The following is a 14,097-nucleotide window of genomic DNA, read 5'->3' on the forward strand; positions in this document are numbered from 1 at the left end:
TGGGTAGTCACATAGTTCAACATTTGGCTGTTGATTTCAGCTCAGGTCTTGATCTCAGGGTCATGAGTTCAGGCCTTGAGTTGGGCTCCATGCTGGGTACAAAGCATACTTAAAAAAAAAAAAAGGAGCTGTGAGGAGCTGTACAAAATAAAAGACTTTTATAGGCAGAAGGGAGCAGGAACAAGGAAGTTGTACAAGGCAAAAAGTCAATTGATTATTGCAAGGTTACTTTCCTTATAGGGGAAGACATGGGTCTTATCAGGCAGATTATATAACTAATGCTGTTCAGGTGATTCCTGAATGACTGGTTTAAGATTCCATTTCCAGAAGAGCTGAAACTGTAATTAAGTCTGTTTGGTGACTTGGGGCTTAGCATGAGCAACTCCATTTTTGGTCTATTGTTTTGTGTTTAATACCTGGAATATAGATTCCTCTCCTTACTAGCTCTGTGACCTTGAACAAGTTATGTAATCTTTCTAATACCAGTTTATTCCTTAGTAAAATGGGGTTGAAATAAGACTCACCTGAAGGGTCACCTGGGTGGGTCAATTGGTTAAGCATCTGACTTCAGCTTACATCATGATCTCATGGTCTGTGAGTTTGAGCCTCACATCAGGCTCTGTGCTGACAGCGTGGAGCCTGCTTGGATCCTCTGTCTCCCTCTCTCTCTGCCCCTCCCCTGCTTATGCTTTCTCTCTCAAAAATAAACATTTAAAAAATTATTTTAAAAAACCCACCTCACCTCAAGATTTGAGGATAAAAGGAAATGACATACAATAACCATCTAACAATGCTTGGTACATAGTAAATGCTTGGTAAGTGGTATTTATTAGGTTTGGGGTTTTTATTATTATTATTATTATTGCCAGTACTGATAGCCATTCATTTATTCATTCAACAAATACATTTGGAATAGCTATTTACAAAGCACTTTTGATTTTGCCTATATGGTTTTAAACGTACAAATGAATAAGAATAAAATGCCACTCCAATATTCTGACCTTTCAGTTCACATATTTGATGTTATGTGGATTGCACATCTGGGCCCTTGACCTATGTCTTGGTTTGCTATCAATGGACAGATAGTTCCAGAGTCTGGTCAACTTATCTGTTAGGGCACCTTCTTCCCCCTCCGCCTTCAACTGCCCATTCTCATAAATATCTTCCTCACTCCTCCATTTCCTTCTCTTTCTTCCCAAGTAGGCAATCTTCCTGGCATGCGGCAGCTTACTCTCTCAGGTCTGTGATCACGAGTTACTCTTTTGTAACTCACCTTGGAAGCTGCCTCTTTACATTCTAAGGCCAAGAACAAAGGCTTGATTTCTCATGAGATTTAATCTTCGGGCAAAAGTGCTACCCGAGGGTGTAAGCTGTCTCTGCCTTCTTGCCATTAAAGGTTCCCGTCCCCTTTTCTTACCCGTGCCGTCAACCTCCCACACATTGTGCAGCGTTCTCTGCCTCAGCATTCCTTCTGGGAGAAAAATGGTTCTTTAAATGGCAACGATAAATTCTAAACCCTCCAGATACTTACAGGTCCAAGTGCCATTGAGATTGAAATCATTAGGAATATAAATATTTGTTGTAAGGGGGAGTAGTAGCCTCTTTATACTCTTCAAACATTAAGTGTGCCACAAACCTTCGATTCCTGCTGCCTTCTGCACACGTGGACTTCTTGTGGAATTCCTCAAATAATTTGAAGTGTGCCTTTTCAACATGATCGGGTTTTCAATAATTATATTTCAGAGCTGTTTTAAAATAAACACTTGAGACTGGTATGAATTGTTTCATGCTGGGAACTCTTTTGCCATCAGTTTTAAACTGTTGCTCTATGGGAGCAGCTTGACATTGTAAAGGTATAAACTTTGGCATAAATGAATACAAAACAGAACATGTCAAATGTTACTTTCTGCTCATTATTTTTTTCCAGTGTATTTAATTGATTTATTGCACCAGAAAAATGTCTTATAGAAACTATTTTTTATTAAAATACTTTATCACAATTGATATATTCCTGATACCCTATTGTTTCCATAACATTCTAATAGACATCAGTAATATTGCCTAGCTTTCCACCATTCTATTTTCAGCAGTGTAAACTCTTGTGGATAAGTCAAGCTGTTAAAAAAAAAAATGTACACGATGTGTTTATGTATAGTTAAAATCCAGATAGTAGATTTTTCAAACTTGGTTTTAGACATTTTTTCCCAAAAGAGTCATATCCAATTCTTATCAAGAATGAACACACATCAAGTTCATTGAGAAACACCACTACCATTTACTTTAAATATTTTCTAGCTTTTTAAAAAAATGTATATTTATTTTTGAGAGAGAAAGAGAGGGGATCCAAAACCTCTGTGCTGATAGCGGGGAGCTCTTTGCAGGGTTTAAACTCATGAACTGCCAAGATCATGACCTGAGCTGCAGTCGGATGCTTAACCAACTGAGCCACGCAGGTGCCCCAATATTTCCTAGGTTTTTATAATGGGAAAAAATTAAATGTAGTCTCTCAAGGTAGAGAAATGAGTTTTAGATTTTTCAGAGCCAGAAAGAGAATACTTTAGAGCAAAATCAGACCAAGTCTTTGGAATTCAAAGTGGCTGAACCCCCAGAAGAAGCACTCTATAAAACCTGCCAATTGCATGCCTTCCAGAGGTCTGGACAAAATTCCTTTTTAATAATTCAGACATTTCTCTTTGTCAGTGATACAGGAACAACACCTCCAGAGAGTGGTATTTTTGGATTTATGATAAACTTCTCTGCATTTCTTGGTAAGTACCCAATACTTATGAAAAATTCAGTCTCAGGTGAAGTGAAATGTGTTGTTTACAGTTTGTATAAATGTTTTGTATATTTTTAAGCAGCCCTAATTTTTCAGGACAATTTTAGATTGACAGCAAAATTGAACAAAAGGTAGAGATTTCTCATTCTGTGGCCTCCCCCACTATCATCAGCCCCAAAAAGAGTTGTACTTTGGTCACAATTGATGAACCTATATTGACATATTACTATCCCACAAAGTCCATAGTTTACATTAGGGTTTGCTCTTGGTGTGTATAATTTTATTGAAGTACAAGCTTTGCAACTAAAATTTGTTCTACTTTGAGAAACTTAAAATGACTGGAAATCCGAAGTTATTTATGGCCTCATTTATAGAACTATTCTTCACTTCATCTAGTAATGTGCCACAGGATTTTGAAATGAATTTTAAATGAAACTTGATTTTTAAATTTGTGATTTGTATGCAATGCATTTGTGAAAGCCAAAGCACCTAGTGTACAAGCTAATGTTTCTTAGAGAGTGTCCTGAAGGCCACTTACCTCAAGATCATCTCGGATGCCAGTTAGAATGCATGTTCCCAGGGCAAACTGCAGATCTACTCAGTCAGAACCTGTGGGAGTGGGGCGCAAGAATCAGCGCAGTGGTCAAGCACTTGGGGGACTTGGATAGTTACTATAGCTTCAGAACCCTTGACAAAGGTGTTGTCTGACCTATAAGAGAAAGGGAAACAAGGTGAAACAGACAACATTTTGTCTCCTACTCAGATATGATTGTTCCTTTCAGTTCCTCAATGCACCTGAGACTAGGATACAATGCAGTTGATAGATAGATACAGTTGATAGGATACAAGCCTCTCATGAGCCAATAAATATAATGACTAAAAAACTAGATGTACTGTGGGATGATCTAGGTGTATAGATGTAAGATGGGGGGCTCTTTCTCCTAGTCCTTTCTTTCTTCTTCTTCTTCTTTTTTTTATTTTATTTATTTATTTATTTATTTTTTAATATTTTTATTTATTTCTAGGAGAGAGAGAGAGACAGCGTGAGCAGGGGAGGGTCAGAGAGAGAGGGAGACACAGACTGCAACAGGCTCCAGGCTCTGAGCTGGCAGTCAGCACAGAGCCCGACGCGGGGCTCGAACCCACGAACCGCGAGATCGTGACCTAAGCGAAAGTCGGACGCTTAACCGACTAAGCCACCCAGGCGCCCCATCTTCTTCTTTTTTTTAATGTTTAGTTTTGAGAGACAGTGTGTTGAGTGGACGGAGGGGCAGAGAGAGAGAGAGAGAGAGAGGGAAACAGAATCCGAAGCAGGTTCCAGGCTTGGAGATGTCAGCCCAGAACCCAACATGGGGCTCCAACTCAGAAACTGTGAGATCTTGACCTGAGCCAAAGTTGGAAGCTTAACTGACTGAGCCACCCAGGGGCCCCTCTCCCAGACCTTTGATAAGCCTTTACCCTCTGAACAGTCAGGTGTTTGTCAGTGGCCTATCACATAACCAATACTTTCTACCCTTCTCTACTGATACAGGGTGGGAAGGGGCAGAGGTGCGGGGAACCGTACTTTCTTACTTGGCATTTTTGGAATTTGTTCATCTTACTTGGTAGAGAGAAAGTTTCACCTGTCACTCACCTGTGCTGTTCTCATCCTGAGGTTTTGGAGGTGAGCAAGGGGAGTGTAGAAATAGGAGTCAATCAGTCCCAGTGTTCTCTTACACATCCTTGCCCAGAGTGTAGATTTAGAAGACGGAGGGGTTATTTCATCACTAGCAACCAGTAAATACAGCCTTTTGCTTATAGGCAAGGCAGAATCTGTTATGAGCATCTTCACTTACAGTAGTCTATGATAAATGATTAGCTTTTAGCCTGCTGTTTAAAATTCAGCAAAAAAAAAAAAAAAATTGACCATCACACCATGTCAGTATGTTGAAATCTACTTTGTTCTTTTAACACATGCATGATACCCCTCTCATGGGTATATTATAATTTATTTAATTAGTCGCCAATTGTTAAGCATTTAGGCTGTTTCTCATTTTGCAATTTACAATGCTCAAGTGAATATTCTTTTTAATACATCTTTGCATATTGATATAATTTCTTCTATAAAGTACATTTGCTGAATACAAGTTAATACAGATCTAAAATTTTGATAGATGTCCATGTATTCAACATTCATTTACTAAGTGCCTACTATGTGGTAGGCACTGTGCTTCTGCTTAGTGCTAGTGTCCCAGCAGCAGAAAAGACAAGGACCCTGCTGTTATGGAACTCATATATAGTAAAGTTTATTTATTTTGAGAGAGACAGAGACAGCACCAATGGGGGAGGGGCAGAGAAAGAGAGAGAGAGAGAATCTCAAGCAGGCTTAGCACTGCCAGCACAGAGCCCCACATGGGGCTTAAACCCATGAAGACCAGGAGACCATGACCTGAGCTGAAACCAAGAGCCAGATGCCCGCCCAACTGACTGGGCCACCCAGGTGCTCCAGAGATTATATGTTATTGTGACATTACTCTCCATAACAATAAGTGGTATTTGATTAATTGATAAGGTCTTTGGAAAAACATACCCTTTGTACCCTTCTCATACCATTTACAAGAATTAGTGGCAATGAAAGAACTAACTATGAAAAGCAAAACTGTAAGAGAATTAAATTATAGGAAAATACTTTTATTTATTTATTTATTTTTAATATTTTTATTTATTTCTAGGAGAGAGAGAGAGAGAGAGAGACAGCATGAGCAGGGGAGGGCCAGAGAGAGAGGGAGACACAGACCCTGAAATAGGCTCCAGGCTCTGAGCTGGCAGCCAGCACAGAGCCCGACGCGGGGCTCGAACCCACGAACCGCGAGATCAACACCTAAGGGAAAGTTGGACGCTCAACCGACTAAGCCACCCAGGCGCCCCAGGAAAATACTTTTAAAACCTGAGGATGGAAATGCTTTAAGCTTACACAAAAGCCAGAAGCTAAACGGAAAGAATTGATAGATTTAGTAGATAAGAAATTAAAACTTCTAAAAAAAATTAAAACTTCTGATGAAAGATACCAAAAAACAAAAAAAAATTAAAGACAGACCAGAAGAAAACTTGTAATATTTATAAGAGACAATAGACTAATGTACATTATGTTTAAAAAGCAACTCCCGGGGCACCTGGGTGAACCAGTTGGGTAAGTGTCTGACTCTTGATTTCAGCTCAGGTCATGACCTCACAGTTCCTGAGATCAAGCCCCACATCTGGTTCTGCGCTGATGGCATGGTGCCTGCTTGGGATCCTCTCTCTCTTTCTCTCTCTTCCCATCCTTCTTGCCCTCTTTCTCAGAATAAATATTTTTTTAAAAGCAACTACACATTAAAAATGAATAGAAAAACTCAAGAGAAAAGTAAAAAAAGTTTAAATGCAATTTTCAGAGAAAGATATGCAGATGACCAATTGACATACTGAAAGTTGCTCAATCTCACTAATGATCAGAGGAATGTAGTTTAAACCAACAGGTTGCTGATTTCCATTCATTAGGTTGGTAATAATTAAAAAAGCAAGGACTTCCAAAATTGCTTTCAAATTCTGCTGTGAGAGTATAAATGCTGCTATACAGTCTTGGGGCAATTTGCAGATACTTTTTGGCATTTCATTTGTGCACAGTTTTTGCTCTAGTAATATTGTTTCTAGGAATTCATCTTTCAGAAACACTGAAAGCATGCCAAATACTTGTGTACAAGGCTCTTCACTGAGCATTGCTTGTAATAGGAGAAACAGAGAGACAATGTAGAAATAGAATATTAAGAGAATGAAGAAATAAATATATAACATGATGAGACCCCTAAAAACGTGGAAGTAGGCTTACTTGTACTGACACGGCAGGATCTCCATGGTGATTTATCTCAAGTGAAAAAGAGCAAGTCACAGAATATGTGCACAGTAGCATTTATGTGAAAAGGATAATAGGCAAGTGTATGTGATGGATAAACACACTGGGGAGAGAGTGATGGGGTGCAGAAGGACAAGGTATGTGTGAGTGGGAGACTATGGCAGTTGGGAAACTGAAATATAGACTTAATTTTTTTTTTTAAATGTTTTTTATTTATTTCTAGGAGAGAGAGAGAGAGACAGCATTAGAGGGGAGGGTCAGAGAGAGAGGGAGTCACAGACCGAAACAGGCTCCAGGCTCTGAGCTGGCAGTCAGCACAGAGCCCGACGCGGGGCACGAACCCACGAACCGCGAGATCATGACCTAAGCGAAAGTCGGACGCTTAACCGACTAAGCCACCCAGGCGCCCCTGAAATATAGACTTTAAAAACACAATGCAAAACTTTCCCTGTGTTTTTGTTCTAAAAGGTCTAATAATAAAAATTCATCAAACTGTTTTTCTTTTTCAGGTGCAGCCACAATGTACACAAGGTACAAAATAGTGGAGAAGCAAAATCAAACCAGCTATTTCAGCACACCTGTTTTTAACCTAGTGTCGCTAGTTCTTGGATTGGTTGGATGTATCGGAATGGGCATTGTAGCCAATTTCCAGGTGTGTCCTGAAGTTTTTTTCTGTTCTTGGGGATGATGGAGTATGTGTGTGTCTGGAGGAAGGAAGCAAGAACACAAAGGCATACCTGTGCCACTAGAGTTATCAAATCATTGGTGAGTTTATAAAAGTTGGGATAGTTAGCTTCTTAGAAACACACCTTTATCATTTGAAAGTCATTCCTGCCTGATATTGGGGGGTGGGGGTGGGGGTGCACATTCGCACAGCTATAAGAGAGCATGTTTCCTGTGATGTTCTGGGCTCTGCTTTGCCCCATGTTACTAACATGATCTGATGGGTGGGGAGAGCGACTTCAGTGATTTAAGAGTTTCATTAAGAGTGTGAAAGTACTTGTGTGTATGAGTGTTTGTGTATGAGTGTGTGTGTGTACCAGTTCACAGACCATCACCGGATCTCTTCCCTTTGCAGGTGAGGATGTAGGTACATGAAGGTGAAATCATATGCTCAGTTCATATGTTATGGAGCCCAAACATGGCCCCACCGGAGCCAGTTAACTTACATGGTGACTCCTGTGGAGTCTGCTTGATAGATTCTCACTGTGTCAAGTGTTTGAAAAAAACCCTACCTGTTTTATTCTAACTTGTGGATACCTGTTCATCCCAAGGTCTATTTAATTAAAAAAAATTTTTTTTAATGTTTCCCTTATTTCTGAGAGAGAGAGAGACAGCGTGAGCAGGGGAGTGTCAGAGAGAGAGGGAGATACAGAATCTGAAACAGGCTCCAGGCTCTGACCTTGCTGTCAGCACAGAGCCTGACATGGGGCTCGAACCCACGAACTGCGAGATCATGACCTGAGCCAAAGTTAGACACTTATCCAACTGAGCCACCCAGGTGCCCCTCAAGGTCTCTTTAAGGAAGGCATGGGAACTATTTGTCCAAGGAGACAATATTTAAAATTTTAAAAAAGTATGTGTTGTATTTCAAATTTGTACTAGTTATAACGGTATCATGTCCTAGGGTTATTGTAAGGGTCCCATGAGATGTTGCACAGTAACCAGCAGGCCGAACGTGGCAGCCCACGGCCAACATTAGAGGCTAGCACCGAGCTGGTCCTGTTCCCTCTGCCACTATTGCTTCTTTATGGCAGCACAAAAGAGCTTACTCCAGAAAGACTTTTGGTTCTGCTCAGGAGGACCCCTTTAACTTTTGTTCCCCACCAGGAGTGGGCCCATCTTGCATGATGCTGATTTTCACAAAAGGTGTCAGCCTTGGCTGCCAGCCAGCTGCTAAAGTACACGTCGGCACCCGGAAGCCACAGCACGGGGCTACTGCACCTGCTATTGGTCTGCGAGGATAATAACCTCGGGCTTCCACCTGTACCATCTGCTTCCCATACATTTGCTAACGTCCCATCCTGCATGAAGTCAGACCACTGTTCTGTCTTGCCTGCACCATGTGGCCTCGTGTATCACCTGTTCTGCACTGCACATGGGGGATGCCATCTGTCCATCAGGGAACACGATAAGGTGCTCCGGCAAAGTCGATCTATATTGTGAGGGCAAGGCGGCAGACACCCCTCCTTGTATTGCACAGTGTCTCCAGGACACCCTGCGGGGTGGGGCAGGGATGGTCTCCCAAGCCTCAGGGCCGACCAGTTTTCGGTTTTGGCCATTATAAATCTGTAATTGTAGTTTTCGTATTAACACTGAAAGGTAGAAAGGTGAGAGGCAGGTTTGTAGCCTCCCCAGAACAAGTGTAGAGAACTTCATGAAGGGAATTGTGTGAATATATTCTGGCTCCATTTACTTTGCTACTCTTCTTGTCCCTTAATGGTGAAATAAGACAAAGTCTGCCATACATGGTTGCAGATGACGTTGGTCACATGGTGGAGACTCTTGCTATTTTATGCTTGTATGCATGTGTTTTTTCATGACATTTTTTTTTCAATTTTAAAAGTTTATGTTTATTTTGAGAGACAGAGACAGCATGAGCGGGGCGGGGGGGAGGGGGGAAGGGGGTGTGGGGAAAGAGAGAATCCCAAGTGGATTCTACTCCACCAACACAAAGCCCCACATGGGGCCCAAACCCACAAAACTGTGAAATCATGACCTGAGCTGAAACCAAGAGTTAGACGCTTAACCAACTGAGCCACCTAGGCGCCCCTTTTCATGACAATGTTTATTGAAAATTTCCTATGTGATAGAATTTATAAAAACATTCAATACTCATATCATTCTAATAACAGCCCCAGAAGACAGGTATTTTCCTCCTTTGCCAGTGGAGAAATGGAAGCCCAGATGAGTTAATGCTTGCCCAGGATTGTCTGAGCACCAAAGGGCAGAAGTGGACTTTGAATTGAAGCGGTCTTTCTAGAGCCTGTGGGAAAACCAATGCCAGAATGGATGCATGTCTGAGAGAAAAAAACATGTACACAATTCACACTCCTAGCACCAGAAAGTGTGATGGGAAGCAAAATTAAAATGGGGGGGGTGTGAAGGGAAGATTTGGAATGATATAATCGTCAGTAGATTGTGGATATGAATTATTCGGTGGGGAATAGTAGGCATAGATGATATCCTATTGCTTTATTCTCTAAATAAGTCACAGTATAAGCACCATAGCTATCAATTTTTAAACCAGAAAGGCAGACTTTAGAGAGAAAACTTAGATATCAGATAATTGAACTTGTGGTTCTCTTTAGGGTTTCTGTGAGGTGATTACATCTTTACAGAAACCAGAAATAGAATCTTAAACTTTCCTGAGAGCAGTGTATTTGCCTTGTCATTGTTCCCATAAATATATCTTTACAACTTCCTTGTTTGATATCCTGTAATTCATTTTCAGCATGCCACGAGCAAACCAGCCCGAGCTGTTCCTTCCAGAGGAATTGGAGGTGTGCAGGCAGGAGAGCACTGGCTATCTTGGGGTTGGGGGTGGGGTGTGCTTGCATCGGAGTAAATTGTATTCATCAGAAGTTACCAGAGCTCTCTGTTCTGAGCTGGTAGGCAGAATGGCGACTTTTTGGTATGTCCTCATCAACCTCTCTCGATGCTTTATTTTCCTTCCAGAAATTTCCTTTTTGGAAAAGTCGTTTTCCAAGGTTTAACCCTTTCAACACTCTAGTTTTCTCTATTTTTACTATCTTTTATTGTTTTAAATGTCTATTTATTTATTTTAAGTGCTTATTCACTTTTTGAGAGACAGAGACAAACAGAGAGTGAGTAGTAGAGGGACAGAGAGAGAGACACACAGAATCCAAAGCAGGTTCCAGGCTCTTAGCTGTCAGCACAGAGCTTGATGCGGTGCTTGAACCCACAAACTGTGAGATGATGACCTGAGCCAAAGTCAGATGCTTAACCAACTGAATCACCTAGGTACCCCTCTATTTTTACTCTTTTGTATTAATAAGAGAGTTTTGAAAAAGAGATCCAAAAAGGTTGTTGGGTTTTCATTTTATCCTCTATCCAAAATTCATGCCTTTTCTAAGAATCATTTCCCTTCTAAAAGACACACTTGATGCGAGAGTGTGTACTCCACAGCAGAAAAAGCACATCCCTGTAATGATCCTGTAATGTCGGGGTTAATGTGGGGGGCGGGCCCATGAAGTTTGCAGATTTAGATCCTAAAGGATGTGTTGAATTGGCCAGGGTTGAGGAAGCGAATTCCCTGATAGTGTAATTAGAGGAAACAGAGTATTTAACTTCAGGATGTTGATTTACTTAAGCCAAAAAGAAAGTAGAGAGTGGAAAGCATCAGCATTCTCAGAAGATTATTCCTGAAAATGACTCATTAGCAGTGGACACCTTACCTTTTATTTATTTTCCCTTGCCCAAATACCCTAACATTCAAGGGTGGGTGGGTGGCAAGGATCTGTTTGTCTTCATTTTTTTATTATTATTATGTTTTGGTTTAATATTGTTTTTTCCCCCAGTTTTACTGAGGTATCATTAATATATAACCTTGTATTAGTCTAAGATGTATAACATAGTGATTTGATATGTATATATTGCAAAACCATCACAATAAAGTTGTTAACATATGTTGCCTCACATAATTAAATTTTTTTTCTTGTGATGACAACTTTTAAGACTTACTGTGTTAGCAACTTTGGAATATATAGTACAGCACTGTTAACTATGCTCACCATGCTGTACATGACATTCTCAGGCCTTATATCTGGAAGTTTCTATGTTTTGACCCCCTTTTTCCCACTTCCAGCCCCCCCCCCCCGATCGATCTGTTTTCTGTATCCAAGAGTTCAATTTTTTAACTTTTTAAAGATTCCACATTTGAGTGAGATCATACAGTATTTGTCTTTCTCTGTCTGACTTATTTCACTTAGCATAATACCCTCAGTATCTATCTATGTTGTCATAAATGGCAAGACTTCTTCCTGTTTTATGGCTTAATAATAATTGGTGTGTGTGTATCACATTTTTATTATCCATTCATCCATTGATGGACACTTAGAGTTGTTTCTATGTTTTGCCTATTGTAAAAGTGCTGCTATGAACATGGGCATGCAGTTATCTTTTTGAGGTAGTGATTTCATTTTCTTTGAATTTTTGTTATTTTTCATTGTAGTAAAATAATTGGCCATATTAACCATTTTTAAGTATACAGTTCAGTGATCATTTTTTAAAAATCTTTAAGTACTTAAAGGTATACAAATATTATAAAGGGCATAGAATGTATTTTATTTTTTATATATAACTTTCCTAAATCTGTATGCCCATGCTAGGTATCCTAGGAATAAAAAATCCGTACCTAATAAATGAGTAATTGATATGCCATGTTGCAAAATGTCAATGCAACCGGATTTTGTTATAACATAAATCAAGTTGGGGATTTTCCCCTATATTCCTAGGTTTGATACCAGGAAATAAATTTCCCTAGAAAATAAGTTTGAAGGTGGTTTTTCTTTTTCTTTCCTTAAAAATAATTTTTTAATGTTTATTTTTGAGACAGAGCATGAGCAGGGGAGGAGCAAAGAGAGAGGGAGACTCAGAATCTGAAGCAGGCTCTAGGCTCCACGCTGTCAGCACAGAGCCCAACATGGGGCTCGAACTCACGAACCGTGAGATCATGACCTGAGCCACCACCCCTGGTTTTTCTTTTTTTAATCTTCGTTTCCCATGTGGAGAATAAAGATTTGATATCAGTTTATTTGTGAGCAGATGAAGAACACCATGGTTCTGGGGAAAGCTGGGTGGCCCAGAGCAAAGAACACTCTGGGAGGGACAGGGTGTAGATAGTGGGGCCAGCAGGGGTCTGGGGGCCCAAACCAGGCCCTCTTGGACAATACTGTCACCTCCTCCTTTCAAAGGTCACATTTTCAAGTTCAACCAGAGACTCTGTTGTTCAATCCAACATCATTGTTATACCAGAAGGTCGGTGCCCATTGCACAATTAAAAGCAGCCTAAAGTGAGCTCCTTGGATGGTCCATTATGAGCATGTTTGGGATCAATACCAGACTCTGTACCTAGATTGGGTATAGGGGTGCCTTCTGGTTGACCTGTCGGGTTAAAGGATGGAGGGGCAGGCCCTTGATTTGAATCTGCCTGTGCGTGGCAAGGGCAGTGTCTTTCCTTAGATTTGCATGTGCATGTGGGGAGAGACAAAGAGATTATTGGGGGCAGGGAGCCTGAAAACCAGAAGCCACCCTTGGTACCTTTGTGGAACCAGTTGTATACTGTTAAATAAAATTCATCATATAATCTTCACTGCAAACCTGCGAGGCAAAAATTATTATGCCTATTTTACAGACACAGATACTGAGGTTATAAACTAAGGTCAAAGAGCCCAGTGGCAGAGTTGAAATTTTTTTATCCAATTCTGCCAGACTCCAGAGCCTACCATATTCAACTCTCCCAGCTCAAAAGCAGACATCACATTGTCCCTGTCCAGCATGCCCACGTTTGCTGTGGAACAACTAAAGGCATTTACTTCAGGGTCTGGAAGGTGTTTCTTTTGGCGGTCTTCTGCAGGCAGTCACATTTTCCGAGGAGTGTGGCTCTGAGTGGCCCAGCGTGGGTGGGTGCGTGGGCTGCACTGCATAAGGACTCACGTGGAGTAACCCCTGTTTGTGACTCTCTCTCCAGGAGTTAGCTGTCCCTGTGGTCCATGACGGCGGTGCCCTTTTGGCTTTTGTGTGTGGTGTGGTCTACACACTCCTGCAGTCCGTCATCTCTTACAAATCATGTCCCCAGTGGAACAGCCTCTTCACGTGCCACGTGCGGATGGCCATCTCTGCCGTCTCCTGTGCAGCTGTGGTCCCCAGTATCCTTTTGCACATTTGTCAGTGTCTTTGAAAGCTTAACCCTTCTCCCACGCCCCCAAAAAAGTAGGGAAAAAAAAGAGCAAAGGTTAACAGCCCAGTTTCCACATGCTTCAGAAGAACAACTGGGAGAAAAGTGTAAATCATTAAGAAAAATATGTCCACATTGTGTGGTTATTTCAAAACAATCTTTGTGGGGAATGGTGTGCAGGGAGAAGGGAAACATGTCCAAACACTTTAGGCTGTTTCCTTCCTTCCAACAGGGAAAATTTCATAAGCTATGTGAAAATATTTATTTTTCTTTGTAGTGCTTGGTCAAAGACACCAAATATTGATATTGTACTTAAAGTAATAGCCCTGTGAAGTCCCAAGGGGCTTTACTCTTCCCTCACCCTGCACGTAGGTGATTCATTAGGTGGCCTGATTTACTCATCCATGCTAAGAGGTTTTAGAAAGCTCTCTATCATTTATTTCTAAGTCACTTGAAATACATTTAACCTTCTCTTGTTATCACTGATTCCAGTTTCAAAATAAAATCTCATTCCATTTTCCAGTTCCATAA

The 14,097-nt window shown here is 40.8% G+C and overlaps 1 protein-coding gene across 3 annotated transcripts in view; it reads left to right on the forward strand.

The window, feature by feature from the left end:
- DRAM1 (DNA damage regulated autophagy modulator 1) overlaps positions 1-14,097 on the forward strand; it is a 55,823-nt gene that overhangs the window by 20,528 nt on the left and 21,198 nt on the right. For all 3 annotated transcript variants that reach the window (XR_005531787.1, XR_005531786.1, XM_039252496.1), the window contains exons 2-4: positions 2,701-2,768; positions 7,157-7,299; positions 13,360-13,537. Coding sequence is in view for 1 of the 3 variants with exons in the window: in XM_039252496.1 (XP_039108427.1) it covers positions 2,701-2,768; positions 7,157-7,299; positions 13,360-13,537 (389 nt within the window). In the remaining 2 variants the exon portion in view is untranslated. The remainder of the gene's footprint in view (positions 1-2,700; positions 2,769-7,156; positions 7,300-13,359; positions 13,538-14,097) is intronic.

Source organism: Hyaena hyaena, unplaced genomic scaffold (assembly GCF_003009895.1).
Source record: "Hyaena hyaena isolate Hyena2069 unplaced genomic scaffold, ASM300989v1 scaffold_417, whole genome shotgun sequence".
NCBI lineage: Eukaryota > Metazoa > Chordata > Mammalia > Carnivora > Hyaenidae > Hyaena > Hyaena hyaena.